The following is a 14,286-nucleotide window of genomic DNA, read 5'->3' as shown; positions in this document are numbered from 1 at the left end:
CGTTGTACTGTTGATATTTGGCTCTGTTAACTAATCTGTTTGCCGACCACTGGCCTAGATTAACACCCAGAGTCCTTATCAGCAGGGGTTCTGTCACAACTGATAGAACAAAGTTGGCTCCTGGGAACAAACCTTACTTACCCTCCCAGAGTCTTTTCAAGATGCAAATCTGTCATACCATCTGCTTCCAGACTGATTCTATCATGATGTCTATAGTCAATTGTGTTGTCCGCTTTTTAGTTAAACTTTACCGAAAGAAAATAACCATGATCTTTACTTACAAATTTTTCTTTTCATGTCATTACCTGTCATGTATGTTTGCTCATGTATTTCTGTGATGCTCAAGAGTTCGGCACTCTGTTGTTGGCAGCTCTTCCATGCCTGGTGCCAAGTTAAAGCAGATTTGGAGTTTATCTGGTAGGAAACACCAGTAAGTGGATCTTTGTTCCATAAGTTTTGACTGCCTTCGACTGTAAAAGAAGTCAAATGGAATTGGCTGTTAGGCCTAGGAAAGATTTTCAGTGAACAATATTTTTTTAAAAATCCTCAATGCATTATTGCCTCAAGCCTTATATTGCTTTTCCTTTTTTTCTACTTATTTTTAAAGTGCCTATGATATTTTCTTCATTCTTGAAATGAAGAGGGGCAGTTTTCAAAAGCTAAACCACATCTAATCCTTTGTATGTGCCTAAAGAAAAAAGGGGGGGGGGCATTATCTCCCTATTTTTCCATTGGCAGGTTTGGGATCCGATGAATTGGGAAGTGAGGCAATTGCAAAAACTAAGAATAGAGATACCATCTCAACTTCCTTAATCTAAAAAAATGTAAAGAGAGAAGAGAAAATAAGTATATGTCTTCTCTCAGAAAGTGAATATATTGCCTGCGCATTCTAGTTTGGTCATTTTAGTCCAAAGACACAGGCATAAAAAGGAAGGTTGTGGCTGCCCGGCATGGCTCAGTGGTTGAGCATCGACCTATGAACCAAGAGGTTGCAGTTCGATTCCCGATCAGGTCACATGTCCAGATTGCAGGCTCAATCCCCAGTAGGAGGCATGCAAGAAGCAGCCGATCAATGATTCTCATCATTGATGTTTCTATCTCTCTCTCCCTTCCTCTCTGAAATCACAGCAGCACAGGATTTTTTTTTTTAAGGGAAGGTCATGAACTCCATAGATCAGCTGATCTGAACTTGCTTTCTGCCCTGTCATTCACCAGTGGTTTGACCTGAGTTACACTGTTAACTTTTGGAGTCTTACTTTCTCGTCTCTAGAATACAGTCAATAAAGGTAGCTCCTAGCAATAGTAGATGCCGAGTGTTAACTTTTCTTCCCTCAGAGTAAAAAATAAATATCTAGCTTATTTTTCTTATGTTATTTTATGATTTCTAATGTATTCTATAAACCTGGTTATACTATATGAAAGGTCAATAATATAGGTAGATAAATTTGATATATAGCCTTTTACTTACATTTGGAAAATTAGTCAACAAGTGAAATATTTTGTGTGCTTCATGTTATGAAAATTTCTCTTTTGTCTTTTTAAGAATATAAAATTATACTTACAAGTCATGTAGAGTAATAATCTTTTCATTTATTTGCAAGGAAGTGAGAGAGGGTTATGTAACTTCTCAAATTATCTGAGAAGGATTCAATTTGCTAAGAGATTAGGCAGTTTTCCATAAGCACATAGCCTGTGCTGCTGTGATTCTTTTTATTTGACGGGAAGTGACCTTTATCATGCATGTACCACATACTTTGATATGAAACTTGTGGTCCCATGGTACACCAAAGAGGAAGAAGAGCAAATCAAAATTTCAGTCAGGCAATAGTATAGAAATGTCTAAGATGTTTTAAGTATAAAATCAATACATATATTTATGTTAAAAATAAGTTTGAATTAGTGATATTAAACTTAAATTAGCATGGTGTGAGGCCTTATTATTTTAAACGTCCAAATGGATTCTTTTCCACATGAGGTCATTCAAATGAGACTGAAGTTTATTTGAAGATGGAAATGTTTTAAATAAATATTTTTAGAAACTAGAGGTTTTGTTTATAATATAGTAAAGAAATGTGAAATAGCAAATAAAAGAGGGGATTATTTTCTTATCCAAGAATGGAGAAAAGGGATATAAGTGACCAAAGAAGAAAATGCAATTTGACTTTCCTCTTTATTTAAATAAAGAGTATATTGCATTTTAAATCAACGAATTAAAACCTATTTGTCACAGAATGTATAGGTTTGCTGACTATACGTCTCCCCCAATTCTTCAAATTCCCACAGTAAAACTGCACAACTGATTTTGAAAGCTAAAGTTGAAAGCTATGAAGACTTGAGAGAACAGGATCTTTTTTCTTTTCCTGTTCTCATAATATTTGAAAATAAGTGTCTAAACATTACAACGAACAATACAAAAGATATATAGCAACTATAACTAGGTCAACAAGTTTCATTTTTCTGTATTGAATCTATTGGTTTTAAGATTAATATAAAATATAATGTTCTTTTAAAAGGAACACAAAGCAAGGAAAATGAAATAGGTTAGGAAATCGCAAAGCCCTTTTAAAAAGGCATGAAATGTATAAAATTTGCTTTAGATTTTTAATGCATATTGAAAATCAAATATTTTATTATTTTCTATAGCTATTCTACTTTTACATTTATAGGAAAAATAATTTGGTTTGAAAGACATAAATTACAACTAAGAGGACTTAAAGATTATTCTAGAACATACTCAGGATACACTGCCAACACATATCTATCCTAGGTGGTGAGCTTTCTTTGTGATTAGTGACTGGCCATTTCTCCTCCATTAAATGATTAAATCATACTTGCAACCAACAACCTCTTTGTCAATACCACTTAGGTGCAGGATGCTATAGTTGGAACATTGAAATCCATACTCCTCAGAAACTCAATAATGACACATTTAGAAAATACCATTCTTACTCAGTAAAGGAGAAAGACACTCCTCAATCACTGAAAAACAAGTATTGCTTTATATTAAGGGAAATACAGCTCCATTTTGCTTTCAGACAAGAAGATTTCTAATATCGAAATCAGACACCTATAAACCTTTCATGTTAATCAAACCTTTAAAGGTTGCTAATAAGAGAGGTGAATATGCTGGTCTGGTGTGGTTCAGTGGGTGTGTCAACCCATGCACCAAGAGGCCGCCTGTTAGATTCAGGCTTGATCCCCAGTGGGGGCCATGCAGCAGGCAGCTGATTGAAGTTTCCATCTCTCTCTCCATCTCCCTCTGTCTCTCTAAAGAAATCAATAAGTAGTTTTTTTTAAAAAGAGGGAAGAAGAGAGAGGTGAATATATTTACCTCACTCAAGAATGTGAGAGCAGTGTCACTATGCATGGGATGCCTGTGAGCTTTGTTTGGTCTTCACCCAGAACAGAGGGACTGAACACAGAAGAGAATTGCCATACATGGAGGTGACAAATTACATTTATTTTTAATGAGATGCTTAGGGACTAAATCAAAACAGATACATAAGCACCGTTCTTGAAATTCTGGCTTTCACTTGACAAACTAAAATATTTTTATACATTGGGCTGTTGTTCAATGATGCTTGGAATAATGTGATAGCGTGTGGATGTGTGGTCCCAAAAGTTGAGGTGTGAGTAATGCTATTTCAGTTCAGATGGCCTCACACCATCCCAGACCACATCTGACATTCTTCCCCTGTACCGACCCCTTTACAGATGGCAGTAGAGAGAATTCTGAGTAATAGCAGAAACCAGGAGCTGCTCTGATCCATAAAGTCTGAATTAGCAAGAGGTCAGAGGGGAAGAGGTTTAGGAGGAAGAATTGGAAAGGGGCATCTGGCAGCAGAAGGAGGATGTGGGGTGAGGGGGAAGTAAAGCAAAAGAACGTATGCTTTTCCTTCTTCTTCGGCCCCATCCCTGCCTCCAAATACAATTCTCCCCTTCACTCACGCCAACCTGCTGTGCTCTTCCCTTATAGATTCTTGAGCGTGGAAAGAACACCAAGAATTCTTACGTTCTGTTCCCTTTCCACTTTTGCATTTCTGCAATAACCATGTAAATTTTCATTTTAAAAAACACTTTCATTTGATTCGTTGCTGTGTTAAATACTTTTCTTAGTTAAGTTTAAGAAGAGTATCATTACTACCATTTTTCACAGTGAAGAAGCCCTTTCCATTATATTCACACAAAATTCATAGCTCTCTGTCTCTTTCAATCAAATCACATGCTTCTGACATGGTTTACGTTCTGTTTTTAATCTATGTTTAATAAGGGTGCATCAATGAAAGTTTGGGGAATGGCATGTTTACCTCTACTATTAAGTATATATTGAATTATATGCAATATAATTTGCCCTAAAGTCTTAGAAAGTTACTGACAGTAAAAGCAGATGTTGAGAGTCGGAAGATCTGTGTTCTAATCTTCAGCTAGTGGGGCACTTCCTCCATTATAAAGTGGGGACAATGACATCTATAATGGTTTGTGGTAGGGCATGAGGCAATAATTCATGTGAAATAACCTTGGGGGAAAATGTTCTAGATAAATGCAAGGTGTTATCACTACATTGCAATACTAAGTGTACAAAACTTTTCTTGATGACAAAATTACTTACATTTCAATGGACAATATCCAAATAGCTTATCTGTGTCATAGTCTGCAGTGGTTGAACACCAGTACCATCCTTTCGATGAGCCATTTTTTGTACAATCCGCATACCACTTGTCTTTGAACTTGAATGGGAATACACAGGCTGCTCCATTTGCGTTGCCCAGTAGTGAGTACATGACTAAAAGAAACACATTGACTTGCACTTAGAATATAAGTGATTCTTCTGAACATTGACTCTTCAATAAGAAGCATTCCAAAACACTGGTCTTACTCTTCTGATCACACTTGGTGTCCCCATGGAGGGGATTCCTCTTAATTTCTCTTCTCTCTCTACCCCAGCCTTTGCTGGGTATGTATAATAGTCTGTTACTTAGAAGTAACTCTACCACCACTTCATTTCTGCTGTCTTTTGGAACAATTTTCCTCTTTCCTCTTGCAAGGCAAAAGTAGTCAGCTCAAGTGACACCAGCTTTGGCCTCTGCCTTTCCTCCAGAACAGAGAAGAGGCCATTCTTCTTCATGGTGGGAAGCACAGAATTATGAAATCTCTAGATTGAAAATGATCTTATAGCTGTGTCACCCACGTACACAATTCATACTGAAATCCCCTGCAATCACTTTCTGCCAAGCCAGCCTCCACTTGAGTTCCTCAACAGTGGCTATAGGAAGGGCAGGGATTTGAGCATAACTCTAATCCTCATTACTCAAAACCATTAGATACCATTTACAATCAATATTGTCCTTTTTAAAAACTGAATTCAAACATATCAAAAGAAGAAACTCTGGGTTCATCTAGAAAGGAAATTTGAAAAAATATATAAAACTATTGGTCATGGTTTGGCTTAAGCCAAAAGGATTAGAAAAGCTCAAATCTTCATTGACAAGCAAACCATTCACCTCACTAAATTCTCCAGTATGTTCAAAGTTTCCAACTTTGTAGGAAGAGTCCCTTTAGGAGATGACCCTCTACATTGAAGTGTTTAGCCTCTTTCCACCAGTTGATATTCAGAATTTGTCCCAGGTAAGCATACACTTTTCTTAGTTAAGTCTTGTGGATTCTATGACTGTAGAAAGTTCTTGAAAGACATCTTAAAAGTAACTTACATAATATAAAGTACATAAAATACATAGAACAGCACCTAACATATCAAGAGTAAAATAAATATAAAATTTTTACCTCCTTTCCTTTTCCTTTACTCATACTTCTTTAAAACTAAGGATATTTTCAAATACCTCAAGATTACTTTTTTGTCAATTAACTAATTTGACTTTAGTCCTTTTCCCACTAAGTTACAGGACTAGTTTTCCAAATCACATATTGTATAAGGAACATGCTGGTTTCAAAAATAATGATGCCACTCTTAAGCACTGGGGTACCTGTTCCTTCATATGAAGAAAACCTGTGAAGGCCACCTCAGGGTAGTTTTACTATTCACTAAATTAGCCTAGGAATTTTAGTGCTGGATTTATAGGTGTCAATCAGAAATGGCCTTTTCAGGACTAACTTGATTTACTTATCAAAGTTCTGATGAGGCCAAAAGAACCAAACTGCACTCCAGCTAATTCACTGACAAATCATGTGACTGCAGTCAATTCACTCTTTCTCTTGTGGTCCAAACTTATAGACAACCCTGAGGTCCCTCTAAGTCTACAATTCTGACTCTGTTATTCTAAAATAATACCTGGTCTCAGCCAGTTTTCTTTAGAAACTCAACATACACTCACTCCACATTATCTTCAGTGTTCGTACATATTCCAATGAATAGATTCCAAGATCACTCTGAAGGGCTAGATGTTCTACCAGGAATATCTTAAGTACTGGGAGACAGTTGTGGAGTATACAGGGTGTGGCCACTGGGCCATCTACATCCAACCACTTAGGTGTTCCTAAGAATAACACAATATATTTTTAGGCCCTTCCCTCAATATGCGAGCTTAGAATCTGAGTGGGAAGGGGACCTTGGAATCTACATTGTCAGCAAGCTCTTCAGATGATTCTTAAGCCGACTGAAGTTCAAGAACCACTATCCTAAATCCTATGCATATTTTCCTCAAAGCAAACAGAAGAATATCTAGGGGATGGGGCTACAGAACTTCAGTGATATATTTTAAAATAAGATAAGAAGTCCGATACCTTAGCGCCAATCCAACTTGTGTTGAATCTCTCAGTTAGGACTATTGTCCTGTCTGGAATTTGACTCAGGCAAGTCTGGTTCACCCTTATTCTGCCCTGTAATTTTCCATCAAGTTTCTCCTGAAAGATTGTACTACATAGGTGTCACTATGTAACTTCTAAACCTACCTTGTGTTCAATAAATGTCTTGGGTAACTTCTTTCTGAACCCTCCTTCTCCCTCCTTATTTTCTTTATATAGAAGGAAAACTGGTAAATTATCACCTTACAAAGATCTAAATTCCTCTGCCCTGCTTGGAGACGGTAGTTAGGTTCAACTTCACAGCCTCGGCACATAGGAGTTTTGGAAACTGGTGCTCTCTTGTCCCCACAGGCAAGTGCTTTCTCTGGTCTTGAGGCCCTTCTAGATAACACTTCACCATAACTGAGTGTCCAAACTTGGAATGTGGCTTAACACCATCTGACTCGGGAAGCCCTTCTAAAGGGCTTCCAGTTCTTTTTTTTAAAAATTTTTTTGTTTAGTCTTGTCTTTTTCTGTGCAGCCACCAGAATGACATTTGGCCAAGGGAAGATGAAATACTCTGATTTTTATTTAACCTTCACGAGCTTAATGAACAAACTACATATGAAATTATTTCGTGCCCCACTGGTGCTACTACTTTATAAAATAGCTGACTAAATATGCTGCATGTTAATTTACAAGTTAATGCCTCAGCTTTTCAAATCTTCTCTAAATTTTTGCGGTCTGTAAATACACGTAAGGTGGCTAATCAGAAACACTTTGAAACCCAAACTGTCAAGCGATGCCAGTATTTCATTTTAGGCAACCTGACTTGATAAAGAACTTTGTTCCATGGGTCACTTCTCCAGGGATAGCTCACACCAAAGGAAAAGAAACATTGTTAAATTAATTCATCATTACAACTGCATAATGTCAAATGGGAGGCTTTCAGTCAAAAATTCATTTCTAAAAATTGTAACCCATTGTTTACAAAGAAATCTTACCTAGGCCTGGCTGGAGAGGCTCAGTTCCTTGGGCACTGTCCCAGGCACCGAAAGGTTGCCAGTTTGATTCCCGGTCAGGGCACATGCCTGGTTTGGGGCTCAATTCCCAGTAGGGGGCATGCAGGAGGCAGCTGATCAATGTTTCGTTCTCACATCTATATTTCTCTCTCCCTCTCCCTCCCTCTCTCTATAAAAATTAATTTTAAAAAAGTTTGAAAAAATATTAGCTAAAGTTTTTAAAAAGCCTCTCCATTAATTACAAAAAGCTAAAGCGGGGACTTTTTACCAAACTTATTCACTGTCATGTTCTCAAGAACACCAACTTAGTTCAAAAAACAAAGGTAATCATCAATATTTCTAGTAGAGGCTTAACAAAAATATGCTTATATTTTTAAATTAGCTTCCAACGGAGAAGATGGAAAAAAATTGACAAAAAGGTTAAAAAAAAAAATTGTGCTTCTTACCTTCATAACCTCTAGAACATAAATCATCTGTGGTCCCATAGATCTTCCATCTGCTCCATAAACCGGATCCTTTGTAAAGCATAATGTTCTTTTCTTGTCTATTGCCATAGTTAAAAAATAAATCTTCTCCCTCGATTCCCAAAAGTGTGTCATTTTTGCATTCCCATTTCTGAAATTCGCTTTTTGAGTCGCAGGCATAGAGAGTGATAGGAACCCAATCCGTTTTTGATGGCACCCCCATGCATAATTTAAAGGCAATGCTCATAATCTGGGATTCTGACACCCATCGGAATTTCTGTGCTTCATTGTCTGGGTTGCAAACTGCTGTTTGGACCGCAGTGGGGCTTATTGCTTCCACACAGCGCTTGTGATCTTCATTATATATTAAAAACTGCCTAGTATCTGTTAAAAAAAAGAAAGAAAGGATGTTTAAATAGATACATGTGACAAAGACAGTATTTTAGGTAAAAAGTTCCCAATATTTAGATTCCCTTAAAGACTTATGGTCATAAGAAGAGGGTGAAGTTGGCTCTAGCTGAGCCATCTCAGCTACCTCTGGGGGATTCCTGAGGCTGGAAAGAGAGGCTGAGTTGAGGGGAGCACATGGCTGCTGGCCATCATCCATTATAAGGAACATTATGAAAAGGCCTGCCTTAAATGCGTACTAATTATAATGGAGTTAACATAAACAGTAGGTAATAGGAAAAGAAATAATACCCATCAGAGAAAAAAATCTGGATAGGAATACAATCCTATATAATAAAGAGCTAATATGCTAATTAGACCGAACAGCCAAATGACCTTCCAGACGACCTTCCAGACGACGCCAGGGCTGGAGGGCCAAGCCCCTTGCATGAACTTCGTGCATCAGGCCTCTAGTAAGCTATAAAGTTAAATGCATGTATATCCTGGAATAGAATTTTGAAGTCTGAGTCATCCCTACCCTCTTTAAGATAAATGAAACTTATGCATAATTATTCTAATTATAACATTAGGGAGGTTTTTTATAACTTAAAAAATAATTTTACATTAGAAAATTTACTTTCATTTTAGGTCCAACAAATTTTTGAACTAAGGGCTTTCTCATAACCTAGGTCTGGGTAACTAGAGAAATTTTTTGTTTTGTTTTCCTTTTCAGGGTAACTTAGAGACCTACCATCTAGAGATAAGTTGGAATCTGTATATAATTTTAGCTTTGATTCACTGGCACACTCATTCTCACCTTTGTGCAATAAAAAGATACAACAATGTATCTAAAAGTATAATAATTTGTGCCCAGCTAGTGTGGCTCAGTGGTTGAGTGTTAGCCTATGAACCAGGAGGTCACTGGTTCGATTCCCAGTCAGGACACATGCCCAGGTTGCAGGCTCGATCCCCAGTAAGAAGCGTGCAGGAGGCAGCCAATCAATGATTCTCTCTCATTGATGTTTCTATCTCTCACTCTCTCTCCCGTCCTCTCTGAAATCAATAAAAATATTTTTAAATAATTAAGTAATTAAATAAAAGTATAATAATTTAAATAAATGTTGTTCTTTCCATTAAGGTAATATTCATAAGACTAACTTTCCAAATATCTATCGTTTATGCTTGTGATTTGGGGCTGGCAATTTAAATAAATATGTATAGGTGGTTTATGCTTATAATACACTTCTGCTGGCTGGCAAAACTCAACTTCCCCTTGCCAAAAATAAAAAAGAAAAAGAAAAAAGGTCTGGTAAGCATTTTTTTTCCCCTTAAATCAAAATTGAATTTATGTAAAGGTTCTTCTTTTTTGGTGTTTATTTTTTTTAAGAATAGGCAAATGAAAGACACTTTTAATTGTGAGACATAAATATAAATTATACACTTTACCATTCCTGTGAAAATATCTGAAGTTTTACTAAGTTCCTTCTACTTAAATGGTTTTTTTTTCAAAATTGGCTGGTAGTATTACAGATTCTTGAGGAGCTAACTAAATGAACTAATTATTTTAAATCAAATCATGCCGTGAAAAATAACATAGTAATAATAGTACCACCAGCAGATTCCTTCACTGTTTACATAGCACTTTATCAGCCATATTGTATTTATTGGCCTCAACACCCCTCAGAGGTTAGCACCACTGACACTGCGAGGTCAGTTCTTGAACCACCAGCTCAAACCTTACAATGGATCTTTGCCTCAAATGACTATTTTCTCTTGCCACACTCCTACATCTGTTCTTGTCCCACACCTGTTAGAGACCTCTGCCTCTGGGTTCCTAATTCAGTGCTACTTCCTGGGATGGGTTCCTCATTTCTGTTGGTTTTATTTCTTGTAATCAGGGTTCAACAAAAACTGAATTCAGAACATCTGTTTCTGTTGTCTTCCTTAGATTTGACATATGTCAACCCCCATGCAATGCCGGGCTGAATCCCCTCCATCTAGCTCAACTCCTGCCCAGGTCTGATATCATTTTGTTGTTGCCCATGTCCGAGCACAGGGATTTTCAACTTTTCCATCTCATGGCATGCATAAAGTAATAACTAAAATTCTGCAGCACACCAAAAAATGTATTATATTTTTTGCCAGTTTGACAAAAATGGTTATAATTTTTGATTTACAAAAAAATAATAACAGTGATGGTCTACCCTTTTTACTCCAAAGTAACTTACTTTAAAAAATCGGGTGCCTCTACTTGTATAGAAGGATTTCTGGTATCAAGAATTAACCAATCAGATACAACCTTATTATGGGACATGACCAATAAGATGCAACTCTGTTATATGACCTATATATTTATGGTTTAAGACAGGGCATTCACCCTAGATGGCTATTGTGCTGGCTTTGGCATTTTTTTTATTTGACCATCTACAGCAAAAGAGGTCAGTGTCCCCTGACTGCATAGTCAGGTAGTGCATGTTTTTAAAAATTCTGTGGCACACCCGTTGAAAATTGCTGTCCTAGCATGACAAAATGAGTACCTTTCTTCATTGGCAATAAAGTTAAATTTTTAATAATATGATGTTTTGTTCACAGTAAAAGAAAAGAAATCAGAAAAATAAAAGGTTCAATTCCTATGATAATTTACCACATGCAAATGTAAATCTAGGCTCTTCTAATCTAAAAAGGTAATAAATTCTGAAAATTTTGTCATATATATCTATAAACTCAACTATACTGTCTTTAAATTTAATCTGTTTGCTTTTCCACCTATTGTTTTCCTATCTAGACTTATCTTCCACTTTTCAGAGTAACATCTCATCATCAATATATCTTCCACCTCATACTTTTAGTCACTTGATTGTATTGTCAAGCACCCAACACTTATTAACCACCCAGATTCCATCAACCAACCAATTGATAATCAGCCATTAAAGGAAAAGGTGCTTGAAAGTCTTTATGCACAAACAGTACTCCTCTTTCAGAGGTTTTTTTTAAAAAAAAAAAAAAAATATATATATATATATATATATATTACTGATTTTTTACAGAGAGGAAGGGAGAGAGATAGAGAACTAGAAACACCAATCAGCTGCCTCCTGCACATCTCCCACTGGGGATGTGCCCACAACCCAGGTACATGCCCTTGACCGGAATTGAACCTGGGACCCTTCAGTCCGCAGACCGACTCTCTATCCAATAAGCCAAACCGATTTCGGCTATTTTGTTGATTTTTTACAGAGAGGAAGGGAGAGGGATAGAGAGTTAGAAACATCAATGAGAAACATCGATCAGCTGCCTCCTGCACGCCCCCTACCCAGGGTGTGCCTGCAACCAAGGTACATGCCCTGGACCAGAATTGAACCTAAGACCCTTCAGTCCGCAGGCCAATGCTCTATCCACTGAGCCAAAGCGGTTAGGGCAGAGGTTTTTATACTTATTTGACTTTTATTTCATGTACTTAATTTTCATGTGTAGTTTCATCCTAATTTTAATCTAAATATGATGGTATTTAATGCACAAACATTCAGTATTCTCTTTCTCATGAATGGTACCATCAATCCACCCAGGTCCATAAACCAAAAACCTAGGAGTAATCCTGGATTCTCAGTTTTCCTTTCCTTTCTACTACAAAAGCAGACTCTATTGGCTTTACCCCTAAATATACTATGTTAATTGTATGTGTTAACTTGGCTAGCTCTCAGTACATAAATTTTTGGTCAAACTCATCTAGATGTTGTTGTTATGATATTTTTGTTTTGTTTTACTTTTTAGATAAGGTTAACATTTAAATCAAGAAGGTTTGAGTAAAACAGATTCTCCTCCATTCTATGGGTAGGTCTCATCCAATCAGTTGAAGGCCTTCAGAGAAAACAGACTGAGATCCCTGAAGAAGAGGAAATTCAACCTCTAGACTGCCTTTGAACTTGAACTGATATATCACCTCTTTGCTGAGTTCCTAGCATGTCAGTCTACCCCTGTAGATTTTGGAATAGCCAGCCTCCATGATTGCATAAGCCAATTGCTTAAAAACACTATCTCTTGAAGGATAGACAGATACACACACACACACACACACACACACACACACACACACACACCAGAGTTCTATTTCTCTGGAGAACCCTGAGTATGAAGAACCATATCCCCCAATCCAGTGGTTGGCAAACTGCGGCTCTTTGGCCCCTTGTGTGTGGCTCTTCCACAAAATACCACGTGCGGGCGCGCATGTACAGTGCGATTGAAACTTCATGGCCCATGCGCAGAAGTTGGTATTTTGTGGAAGAGCCACACTCAAGAGGCCAAAGAGCCACATGTGGCTCGAGAGCTGCAGTTTGCCAACCACTGCCCTAATCCATTCTTTCCCTCCATCTCCACTGCCACCATCCTAGACCACTCCACCATGGTCTTGCTCTGGTCTTCTTGTCTTTGAAATGAAATTGTCAAAGAAGATAACGCCAAACCTCCCAGTTTCCTGGGTAAGATTGATCTAACTTATCACCTGACTCCAAATTGCAAAACAATTGGCAAAACAAACTAATGTAACAGGTGGTTTCCACTTAGCTATACTTAGATTTCTGTCTATGCAGTCTCTTTAGCAGATTGCCTGTGATGTGAACACTTACTCAGTAATAAAATTGATTTCTTTTTCTTCTACCTTTGTGGAGAGGTTTCCTAGGTTGGGAGGAGATTTGGTTTTAAACGCCATTGTCCCAACACTTTAAACCCTTGAAGAGTGTACTACTGCACACAGGAGAAAAATAACCAGCCTCCACATCACAGCTCACCAGCGGGGCAGGATCCAGCTGGCCTCCCCCTCTCCCCTAGTCGCCTCCCTCTCCCTCTTTCACCTCCTACAGCCACAGGGCCTTACCGTTCCTCAAACACCACTTTCAAAGCTTCATATCTCAAGTTCCCGCTTCTTGGACGCTCAGGAATGTCCCAGCTCATGTGTTAAGCTTAGCAAGCTGGCTGTCCTGATTTTGCTTTTACTTTCTATATAATATTCATAATCATCTTAAAATATATCCTTTTTAAAAAATTTTTATTTACTTATGTTTTATCTGGTCTCCCTGATGGACTATAAATTCCATGAGTAGAGAGACTTTATCTTTCTGGTTTAATACTGTATTCTCTCTGTTTTGGAGCATAATAGTCTCTCAACAAGTAATAGTTGAATGAATGAAAGAGTTTTTTATTAAATCTGAAGCATGTTCCCCAGTAACCCAGATACATGATTTTATTTGATAATTGATTACTGATTAGCAGTCTATTTAATATTAGTTTTCCCCCTGAAAGTTTATTTGTACTGAAGAGCAATTTATAAATGTTTGTACTTATAAAAGGAGTACTTGGAAATGAAAAGCTTCTGTTTCAAAACAAACTTATCTATTCTTGTTTCCTGTATTTATCTTTAACACTAGGAAGCAGTGCAAGTTTGATATTGCCTTTGCCAGACAATACAAGGAAATGTAAAATTATCATTTTATGTTCCTACATTCATACATTATTCTTCTCCCCAACTAGACAACAGCTTTTATCACTGTTCCTGTGCACCGTCTCTGACCAAAAAGCAGCCTTGACCAAAAAGCAGCTGGTGACCTTTTTGCCACTATGAACCACATTATTGTTTTACACGGGGGTGGGCAAAAGTAGGTTTATAGTTGTTTGCACGGAAA

At 37.3% G+C, this 14,286-nt stretch overlaps 1 protein-coding gene across 1 annotated transcript in view; it reads right to left on the bottom strand.

Moving 5' to 3' along the window:
- MRC1 (mannose receptor C-type 1) overlaps positions 1 to 14,286 on the bottom strand; it is a 102,027-nt gene that overhangs the window by 78,645 nt on the left and 9,096 nt on the right. Inside the window, exons 2-4 of the mRNA XM_070432422.1 lie at positions 8,207 to 8,608; positions 4,610 to 4,783; positions 306 to 470 (exon numbers count right to left, since the gene is read on the bottom strand). Coding sequence (XP_070288523.1) covers positions 306 to 470; positions 4,610 to 4,783; positions 8,207 to 8,608 — 741 coding nt within the window. The remainder of the gene's footprint in view (positions 1 to 305; positions 471 to 4,609; positions 4,784 to 8,206; positions 8,609 to 14,286) is intronic.

Source organism: Myotis yumanensis, unplaced genomic scaffold (assembly GCF_028538775.1).
Source record: "Myotis yumanensis isolate MYYU_CA2020_CCGP unplaced genomic scaffold, mMyoYum1.0.hap1 SCAF_1, whole genome shotgun sequence".
Classification (NCBI taxonomy): Eukaryota; Metazoa; Chordata; class Mammalia; order Chiroptera; family Vespertilionidae; genus Myotis; species Myotis yumanensis.
This window is presented reverse-complemented; position numbering and strand designations above follow the sequence as displayed.